Source organism: Malania oleifera, chromosome 5 (assembly GCF_029873635.1).
Source record: "Malania oleifera isolate guangnan ecotype guangnan chromosome 5, ASM2987363v1, whole genome shotgun sequence".
NCBI lineage: Eukaryota > Viridiplantae > Streptophyta > Magnoliopsida > Santalales > Ximeniaceae > Malania > Malania oleifera.
This window is the reverse complement of record NC_080421.1, coordinates 18,168,174-18,179,735: the sequence shown is the minus strand read 5'-3', so window position 1 is coordinate 18,179,735 and position 11,562 is coordinate 18,168,174. Positions and strand designations below refer to the sequence as shown.

The 11,562-nt window shown below is 34.2% G+C and overlaps 1 protein-coding gene across 1 annotated transcript; it reads right to left on the bottom strand.

The window, feature by feature from the left end:
* Nucleotides 1–5,557: 5,557 nt before the first annotated feature.
* LOC131154890 (cysteine proteinase mucunain-like) lies at nt 5,558–9,985 on the bottom strand. Its single transcript, XM_058107698.1, has 5 exons — nt 9,257–9,985; nt 7,412–7,647; nt 7,138–7,278; nt 6,321–6,770; nt 5,558–5,969 (listed from the first exon to the last, which is right to left on the bottom strand). The coding sequence occupies exons 1-5, from the start codon at nt 9,732–9,734 to the stop codon at nt 5,880–5,882; spliced, it is 1,395 nt and encodes a 464-aa protein (XP_057963681.1). The 5' UTR covers nt 9,735–9,985; the 3' UTR covers nt 5,558–5,879.
* Nucleotides 9,986–11,562: the final 1,577 nt, after the last annotated feature.

Below are 11,562 nucleotides of genomic sequence, written 5' to 3'. Positions count from 1 at the left end.
AACTTAGAAGGATTTCTTTCTAAAACTCAATCATGATTGCATCACATAATTTTGAGTCTAAACACGTTGTTGGGGATTAATAGTTCTAGTCAGTTCACTCCCCACCACTAGACGATTTGTTGCAAATTGTGCCTTTAGAGCAATTTCTAACCTTCCAAAGGAGGTTAGAGGACATGTTTAGTATGATCTTACAATTGAAAAAAAAATCATATAAAATCTAGCCCAGGGATTGTTCAAGAAGAAATAACACCGAAGGATAAGACGGTGGTACCATAAGAAACAAACTTAAAAATTTTAGTTTCGACAAAGAAAGTAGAAGAAGTCAACAGTGCTAGCATTATTGAGCAATGGTCCTAGGAATTTGAATAAAAAACTTAAGAAAATTGATTAACTAGTAACGCTAGTGAAAAAAGTTTGCAACCAACTCTTAATAGGGGAAGCCTCAGTTAAATCGTCTAATCCCCTCTTTATTAAGGAAATAATGGAGACCTCTCTACCTAGTAAATTTAAATTGTCCATATGATGAGCACTGTTAATAAGGCAATAAAAGACGAGATCTAATTAGAAAAAAAAAATTGTCCATCTGATAAGTATCGCTTATTAGGCAAAAAAATGTCCATCTAACAATAAGAAAATGGATACTACTCAGCGAAGTATTGGGCCATCTTATGAGCATCGCTCATAAGGCCCAAAAATATCAATTTAATAAGCATCGCTCATAAGACAACAAGAAACGGATACTGTTCAGTAAAGTATTGACTCATCTGATGAGTACCCTCATGAGGCTAAAAGATTTCCATTTGATGCATATTGCTCACGAGACAACAAAAAACGGACACTACTCAACAAAGAATTGACCCATTTAATGTGTTAGGAATATACGAACAAATTCCCGAAACCTGTGAGAAACAAATAGAGAAAGAATAACGCCAAAGAAAAATTCAATCACACGCACAAAACAATATTTACGTGGTTCGGCAATTTTGCCTACGTCCACGGAGTTGCAGGGATTTCAATATTATCAGGAAGAAAGCACAGAGAGTGTGGCGATACAATTCTCTCGCTCTTGTTCTCTCTCGCGGATACAACCACCGAAACCCTAATCACCCGAAAGCACCCTTTTATATGTTGCGCCTAGGGTTCCGTTCCGAATGGGCTCCAAAAATTTTCCCCGAGGGCGTTGCCCCCCGGACCCCCACAAGTACGGCTTGTACCACTTAGTCCATGGAGCGAAGGCTTGGGCCGTGGCCCAAGCCTTCGCTCCATGGACTAAGCCTTAGGATAGAAATCTCTAATTAAATAGAGGTCGGGTCGTCATCCAAATCAAAACATAACTAGGCTCCACAAAAGCCCAACATGATGAGCACCGCTCATGAGGCCCAAAGATGCTCATTTTGATGACTTAATCTAATTTCATGATAATAAAAAAAAATTATAGTAAACGCAATATATTCTCAAGCCAAAAAGATAACTCTAATACTCGAGAGTAGGGGCAATTGATGTAACCTAAAAAAGACCCCAACATTAAACTTAACTTTAACTTATGTAAGACCCCAACATTGAATCCTTAATAACATATCTGAAAATATGACCTTGCAATTTATTAGTAAAAAAATCAATAAGGAGATATCTTAAATACCTATAGAAAGGACCCCATAAGGAAGATAAGAAATATCATCTCATTCTCACTCACTCCACAACTGTTGCAATCATATAGTCCTTTCAAATTTTCTGTAGGCATCAAAGTGATCTCTTGGAGTATACTCTAGGTCCTCCAAGTTGGTTTTCTTTCATTTTGGGTAGGCGATTGACATTGTAATTGATCCATATTCTCCTGAATAAATTTTTACAATAACAATAGTAATAATAATAATAATGATAATAGAAAAATAGGTTAGAAGGTAGTTGGGTCATTCTTAAAAATATTGACGCGTCCAATTTAATTTGAGTATGTCAAAATAAAACTCTTTATGTTGCAATAAAATAGACTATGTTGGATAGTACCGAAAAATATATTAATTACACTTAAAACGGTATGTAGGGCTGCAAATAAGTCAAGTTGCACGTAAGTTACTCAATACTTGACTCAATGATGACTTATTCAAACTATTTTATATATTAAGTTGAACAAGTCGAGTTTGAACTCAAATTTCAAGTCTACTAAAGAGTCGAGTTCAAATTGAGTCATACTCGACTTGTTAGGTTTGCGAGGTGACTTATCTAATAACTCGCAAGTCAGCTCGTTTACCAGCTCATTTAGTACTTCGATAGTAGCTCATGAACAAATTCGATATTAGACTCATGAACAACTCGATATTTAATGAGTCATTAAATATTTAATTTTACAATTTTTACATTAAAAAATATAAATTTTTTCCTAATTTTGTTTATTAATTATCAATTAATTTAATTGGTTTAGTGGCTTAGTTCGTTTATTAGTTTTAAATGAGCTTCAACTAAGTCGAGTTCAAACCCAAGTTCAACTCGTTTACTAATGTAAAATGAGTTTTAGTCAAGTCGAACTTGAGTTATATATATGTTAAACAAGTAGAGCTCGAGTATAGAACTTTAAATTTAACCTCTCTTTCAAATAAAAGAGCCAAGATCGAGCAGCCACAACTTGACTAACTCAAGTTGTTACAATCTTGTTAGTATCTATGCCAACAAATTGCAATAAGAATTTAGACTCCAATTTACTCTCCCAACATCTTTCTCTATTAATTTTAAGTGAAAGTTTTAGTTTTTTATATTTGTAAAACAAAGCTATGCCATCACTTTGCCCCTTTACACCCTCTTGCTACAAGAGACCCCATCCACCATAAAACTTTTTTTAATATTCAACCAAATCACATCATATCCAACACACTAACAACTCAAAATTGGAACAAAATCAAATAAAAGCTTGTGACATCATCTAAATATATTCCTATATCCACTTACTTAAAAAAAATGAAACAATTTCCATATTATTGTGTTTTAAAAATTTGACATATTTTAGAAAAGCTTTGATGAGACCTTATATCATAGAAAAAATGTTGTTGTTTCATGATTTGAGTTGATCTAACTCAGAAAAATTGTGCCTAAACATGTTCTTATATGTTGGTTAGCTTAAATCAATTGAATCTTCAGTCAGCAAGTCAATTGAGTCGAATTGGTTTTTAGTTTGATCCAAACCTCAAGGATCAGAAGAAGGACTCTCATCACCAAGGCCTATGTTTTGTTTGTTAAATAACCATAGTACATAATTATACATCTATAATGCATTACGGGCATTCAAAATTATATCTTTTTCCTCTTCTTTGTTTGAAACTTAGAAATATTAAGAGTAAATAATGTTAAATATGAAGGAATGTAAATTTTGTATACTTTATTATAGAAAGTGAAAAAAAAAAAAAATAACATATGTAACAAACCAATTAACAAAATTTTTAATTTTTCATATCTTTAACATCTATTTTTTTTCTTAATTTTGAATCATAATTTTAATATTTCATTTTTTTAATATATAAAAAATACAATAGAAGATGAATTTCCTTATACTATTTTATTCCTTTGAAATAAATTCTCGATCCCAGCGAAATGAAAATAAATTTTAACCAAATAAAATTCTATGTTATTATTTAATATTTATTTAAGGATGATAATAGTTACCAACATCAAGTGATATAACTTTGTTTATAATATACAAACATGCATACATATGTATGCGTACATATGTGTTTGCGAATATATACATATAATCATTGCTTGAATCTATCGGTCCAATCAAATGGACCGACCCAAAGACTTCACCGAGTTGGTCACCATTCCGAATTTCAAAATCATGGTTTAAAAACTTGAATTGAAATACAATTTTAGACAAATTAACTAATTTGTCTATGATATTTGAAAAGCAAAGAATTTGGCTGTGATCAAATAAGACATTGAAAATACAAATATAAGATCAAGCAAGCCATTCAAGAAATAAAAATATGTTGGATGTAATTCCTATAGTACATCATTTTTTGAGAAATTTTAGGAAGGATTTGGTCCTTTAATTAGTATTGATGATTTAGATGGATGTTATTCAAAATTTTAGAATAAAACATCATTAAACTCTATGAACTCTGTAAATATCAAAACCACAATGACATGCTTGAAGATTCAAATTTTAGCAAATTTGATAAAATATTTTGTAGCAGTTCATAATTTTGATATATTCAAGTGTTCATTTTATTTACAAAAACATATCAAACAACATAAATGAGTCGAATTGCATTTTACAATACTATAAATAGATAGATAATTTTTATTAATACTATTTTTTGAAAACATTTAGCCTGTTTAAGAACACTTAAAAAATATATTTATAACACTTATCACTTAAAATAAACACTTTTACAATAAAGTGACTTATGAGTCACACCACAATAAACACTTATTGCAATAAGTGTTTTTCCAGAACCACTTTATAAAGAACTAATTATGTGAATTTTGATATTACATTATTCTTACTTGATAAAAATATTTAAATTTTAATTAAAAATAACAGTTGACCTAATTATTCATTAAATTATTAATAAAAATTTAATCATATATTATTTTATTATGCACTATAACTTATTAATTATTAATAAAATATAATTAAATTCTAAAATGAATAAAAAATCACCTATAAATTTAAATTAATCTTAAATGAACTAAAAATTTAAATTTAGTTATTAATATTATTTCTAAAAAAAATTAGTATGATAATCATATGTTATAAATATACATTAATAACAAGATTATGGTTAATTAATAGATAATATTATATTATTTTAGATAATAGAAAATGTTTAATTTTTAATTATAAAATTAATGTAATTATCATTTAAAATTCAAATTATATAAATATGAATATTTTTATTTGAAATATATTTATAAATACATATTAGTTATTATAATTCAATTATGGATTGAACAAGAAATTAATATATTTAAATTAACATTAAATAAATTCATATATTTTAAATTTAATTAACAATATTATTTGTATCAATAATTTCATACGATAGTAATAATATACATTAATTATAAGATTATTATTAATTAAAATTATAATCTTATATTATTTTTTTAATAGTATATATTTAAATTTAAATTATAAATAATTAAAATAGTTATTAATAAAAGTGTTAATTAAAAAAAATAGTAATATTTGTAATTTAAAATATGCTTAAAAATAATCATAAAATACCTTATAATAAAAGTAAGTATCCAAATACAACTTATTTTAAATACAATCAAACACCACTTGTAACTTTCAACACTATCTCTGTTTAGCACTTGAGTCAAGATGGCTTCTTCCATTACCAAGCCTTCGCCCCTTTTCCTTTCAGCATGGCCTTAAGAGCCGCTTGTCAACCGACTCAAAAAACATTTGGAGCGTCGAATTCACAACTAGAATTTGGACCAAGCTACCTTGAATTCTACTGAGTCCACACAAATTCAAATATAATACTTAGAAACTAGTAAGTGCACCCCATAAAGTAAATACAGTCAAGGCCTCAACAAGAGCCACAGCAACGTGCAAATCTGGAGCAAGAGTGAAACATGAATATCAACTTAAAAAGATCTTTAGTTTGGAAAGTCATGAAGAGATTATTTACAAGAACCACTACACGATACAGCTAAAAATCAATAAAACATTCCAACATCGAAGACTGCGGACAATCCTAATGCTGAATTTCTATATACAGTAGAAGGTCTCATTTTGACAATGGACGATGCAAAGCCCAAAGCCCTTCTTTCTTGCAAATTTTACACCAATGAGTTGGCGGCGGCAGCAAACATGCAAAGATTTGCTGCGGGAACCTTGGTTACTTTCACTCCTCTCAAACAAAGGACCCTAGTGCTTCTCAAGAACTGCTGACCTTCTTGCCAACATGATGGTTAGGTTTAGCAGGGCTTCGCTGCAATGCTTTTACTCCCAAAGGATTGTCCTTGCTCTGAAATAAAAATATATCAGTATTACTATCAGAACAACAACTGATGATGATGATGGTGAGATAACATGCTTGCCTAGCATAGGTGCAGTGAAACCACTTTGTCACATAACGAACTAACCTTGATGGTTGGTTTAATTCAGCTCTATAAAGAAATCAAGTTGGCCCTCATTGTAATTTTCAAAAACTCAATTCAGTCAGTTTGGATCATGTGCCCCAGACTGATCCAGTTTGATGTAGGACTTAGTATAGCTGGTTCCAAATTTTGGGAACTCAGAGTTGGTCTAGATATAGATTAGCCAGTAAAAGTCCAACCATGTGCAAACTCATTAAGGAAATATTTTGAATACTCACCATTCGGCAGGTAGCAGCATTTAGATCACAAATGGGATAGTCGTGAGGGCAGCAACTGTAATGGTCATCGCAGCAAGTGGCAGACTCCAGAGGGCAACATCCCCATCCAAAGCAGAAGTTGCCATACTCATACATACAGCAGCAGGTGCTTCCCTCGGGGCAACTGTAGTAATCGTCACATTCTGTGGGGGGCCTTACTGGTGATGGAGGAGATGGGGCTGGTTTCGGGGGGTTCTGTCCCTTCTTGGTGGGGTATGAGGGCTGAATTGCAATTCCACACTTTCCAGTTCTGCCAGCTATATTGCGCTCCATCTTGATGTAACCATTCTCCCCCCAACTGGGACCCCATGAGTTCCTTACAATCCAATAATCTTTACCATTTTCTGTACCATATCCAACAGCTACAACACCATGGTCCAGGGCCGTTCCACATTTTCCAGTAAATACACCCTGACAAATAATAGGGGAAAAAATAATTTTTTAATCATTTATGCATCAAAGCATCAGTCAAGACTGATTCAAACATTGTCAGTCCATCTTATCAATCCATCTGGTTCAAAGAAAATTGTTATGTATAATGGATGTGTAACTAAGCACAAAGAAGGCCATTTGCATAATTGCATACACTCATACGATCAGTTAGTGGGGCAGTGATCCATATGTTACTCTCAAGAGAAAAAGAAGCTATAAGATGAGGGATTGACTTGGTTGGTATAGTTGCATGTCTTCTTTACCAGCCACATGGTCCTCAAAGAACAACCTATAGAACACCACAATAATTTACATGGGAATAGGGTGAAGAAATTAGAGTCATTACCGACTGGTAGAGTTGAAAAGCCCTGCCACCAGCTTCAATGGCAACACTAACAGGTTGGTTTGCCACAGCTTTCTTCAAGGAGTTCTCGTCCTTTGCTGGGACATCTTCATAACCATCAATGGTAACAACTCGAGAATTTTTCTGCAAGCATAAAAGGATCAACAACAGATCATAAACAAATGCTAAACTAATAGATGCAGAAGAAATAACTGTGCTTTCAAGTAGCCAATGCTATTCATCATTGTTTTCTTAGATAGAAGAATTTGGCACAAACCCGATATTGATCACATGTGCCATCAGTAGCTTTATATGGGTAATCTTCTTCACTATCAATGCCACCATTGTCAATGATAAACTCAAAAGCATAGTCCATGAGGCCTCCATTGCATCCCTGGTTAAATGATCTATCACAATCCACTAGTTCCTGTTCAGAGAGAGGTATCAGACTACCTGTTACAATCTGGTTTATCCCTTCCACCGCAGCAACAGTTGAGAACGCCCAGCAACTCCCTTCATTTAGAAACAAACTAAAATTACAAAATTTGAAATAAAAAGGGGCATATATAGTTGAGACATCATTCTTTTTCCTCGGAAAAAAAAGAATGATTTGAGGAATGGTTAACAATAGAACAGATACAATTGCCTTGCTTTGCAAATAGCCAAACACTATAGCATAACATTTCATGCTAAATCCCTCAAAAAAATGCATCCTAAACAAATTGTACCACATGAGAAACATTAAGGCTTAGTTTGATCACTTTGATGCTTGGGATAGTAGATCCTCAAACCATCACACCTGTTGCATGAATACATACTTGACAACAATTCTAAGGTTCCTTCAAATTTACGGAAAGTGAAATGGAGCACAAGTTTCCATGGACCAAGCAAACCAGCTTGGCTCTTCTCATCTCGTGAAAATTCTTCAATACTAAGACGTATAACAATGACAGTGCGTGGTACCCTTCAGCAGCATTAACAAGTAGCTGTCTCCTAGGGGGCACCTCATGATTTGTGCAAGAGGCATTGATGTTCTAATTTCTATGCCATTCCACAGCTGTTTCAAAAGGGTACTCCTTATATTGAGAATGCTCAAAACAAATAAATAATTACCTTGACAATATCTTCCTGGCTAAAATTTCACCTCTTACAATGCAAAGCAAATATACAAAATGGGCTCAAACCTTCTCTTCCATCAAGAGTAAGTATAAGAATTAAAAATAACTCATGGTCATTGGCACACAATGCCTCAAAGAACCAATATTGGTTCCCCACACCACAAAAGTTAATGTTGCCCCTGGTCAGGGCAAAATAGTACAACTGTTTGCTCGTTATGAGGCTTTTTCTACAATGATCTTTACACTAATTTCCAAGTGGAATGCAGAATCATCCAATATCAGCCATATTTTGCTCAATGAGATTCTTATGGGTGGGAAACTCAATTCTTATTATTAAGTTATTCATCCATCTTTCTACCAATAATAGCTGGTTTTTAGTGTTACATTCATACTGTTAGGCCGAAATGGGGAATCCCTACGGTGACAACACAATTTTTTACAACAATTTTGGACGCAAGAGGCCAAGACTTATAAACAAACTACCCTGTTAGAGTTTATCTATTTTCTCCAAATATATTTCAAAGCAAATTTTAAGAAACCAAAAAAAAAAAAGTAAAAGAGATGCATTCTCCATGAAATTAGCTGAAGAACATCAAAATATCTCCCCCAGACTTCATGATTGGCTGGTTTTCACATCAATCAAGATACACAAAACAACATAGATCCCGCTAACAATACTCAAAATCAAAATTTCCAAAACAAACAGATGCAGAATAATTCATCCCATAAACAAAAACAAAAAATTAATATTCAGCACGTATTGACTTTGCATAACTACAACACGTTTGACACATCTTTGTGTCCACAAAAAAAATCAAGTGGGCCTATGCAGATCTTATAAAAAAAAAAAGAAAAGGATTGATGGGCCCAAATTCCTGCCCATATTTCATAGAAATAAATTCTATCATATAAAAAATAATACTACCATAGCAAAAACAGGAAAGCAAAACTAACAAATAAAAACGAAAGCAAACAAACAATACAAAAAAGATTAAACCACATACCGCAATTCCCTTGATCCTTGACAGCAACTACTGCTCCCTTCTCTCTCCAATCCACCGCCTTCGGCAACTCCTCCCCGGCCAGAAACGCATACCGGTCGCTCTTCGACCCCGACGCCCTCCTCTTGCCCCTAACCCTCGCGCTCAAATACATCGCCCGGTACTCCTCATTGGTCAGATCGGCGAACCGGTTCAGCCCCACCTTGTAAGTCCGGTTCACGGCGTTGTGCTCGTCCACAAACCTCAGATTGTCCTTGAACACCTCGAATCGCCTGTCCTTCTCACTGATCGCATTGGACGCTTTCCCGTGCTTCGCAAGCCAGCCTTCGTAAATTCTCATGACCTCGCCGTCCGTCCGCTGCCCGTGCTTCTCGTCGTAACTAATGATGGACATTTCCATCGCCGACGAGGCGGCGAAGAAAAGGAACAAGAGCAAGAAACGCATGGCAGCCATGGAGAAAGAAGATCCGAGACGACCCATTTCGTTTTACAGTGTTTGATGGATTCAGAGATGGTTTGTCAGGCTGTGGAGATGTGTGTGCGTGTTTATAAAAGGAATGAGAGTGGTGGGGGAGAGAGAAGAGGTGGAGGAGAGAGAAGGGGGAGGGAGGGAGACCCGCGGAGGAAACGAAGAGGAGATTGGTCCAAGCGACGGAGAAATAGGGAGTTACACCATCACGCAGAGTCGAGACGGCGACCTGTAGCCTAAATATGGGAAATGCCATTGCCAATGAGAGAAAAATTCCAACTTCGTTTTGACCATGGTTCAAACTTCAAACGAAAGCGGTAGATTTGATATTTTTAACTTCCCGTGATTTGACATTTATTTATGTACTTTTATTTTTATAATCGGATTTTTCGGAGTTTTTTAACAAAATATTAATAAAAAAATGAAAAACAGAAAATAGAGAAAATGGAAAAAAATTACGAAAATATACCCAACCGACTTTTCAAAAGCCGGTTCGGGTTTTAAAATAATAAAAAAAATATATCAGTGGCTCTTGTCATGACAATCGAAAATTTAAAAAAAAAAAAGGGTGGGGGACAAGGTGATTACGCGCCGAAACTACGTAATTAGACGTTTAACCCGAGTTTTATGGTTTATATTTTTAATTAAATGTCCAAATTTGTTCAATATTTTAATAACGTGCCAAAATCATCATTCTTGAACTTTATTGTACTATTTAGGAAGTTTCGGTAATTTTTTGTCGCAGGAAAATTCCCAAGAACCAAAACTGATACCTGTTCTTATTTCATACATAACTTTTCCGTCCGAGTTCCGATTGAGACGATTCAAATTTCTGAAAAAAGAGGAAAGGATTATCTATAACTTTTGTGTTTTGAGTTTTGTGAGATACGAGTTTCAGAAGAGTCAAATTTGTAATGAACAGAGAATGAAAAAAAAAAAAAAACATAGCAATTCGGGTCAACTCCAATTGGGTCAAGTTGCCGGGTCGGGTCTCCTATCTGGGCCTAGGGCTTTCCCCCCTATCCTATTTAACCCTTCTCTTCCTCTTCCTGCGTAGGCAGCCCCCAGGGCTCCCCATTCTCTTCTTCTTCTTCTTCTTCTTTAGTTTGGTTTTTTTGTTCTTTTAAATTCTGCTTTGCTCTTTTCTCTTCCTCTCTTTCCTCTTCTCCTTCCCTTGTCTGCTTTTCCGTTTTCCTGTCCTTTCTTTCCTTCTCTTTACTGTTCCCTCTTGGTTAATGTCCCAGTCTTCCCAACCATTGCACCAGCCTGCTAGCCACCCGAAAAAGCAGCAGCAGCCCGAGTATAGCAACACCAGTCAGCAGTAGATCCTCCTCTGCAACTTGCTGCAATTTTCCAACAGCCAGAACAGTAGCCTAGCTGCGACTCCAGGACAGCAACCAATTTCCAGCAGCAGGCCGAGAGCTCTTCCAGAACAGAGCCACACCCGAGCCACCATCAGCGACTCCACAAACAGCCACCTCTTGCTCTGTTTTGTTCTTTTTCTCTCTCTCTTTTATCTTTTCTCTTCTAATATTGATATAGCATAGTATTGTTTTTTATTTACTGAAGGTATTTACAAAGTTTGGGTTTTGAAAATTTTATTATCTTTGCAATAGTTTATTGTTTAGTTATTTGTTTTTTGTATTTTATTTTATTGGTAGATTTAGTTAGAAGTTCATATTTAATTACGCTTAGGTTCATATTTAAATTAATTATTTTTTTCTTTCCAAGATTTAATTTTTGTTTCGATGTTCGGTTTAGTTAGGACCGATTTTATCAAAGTTCGTATTTTTATTTTCTGTCATTGTTCTTTTTTTTTTTATGTGTTGCATTTTGGTTT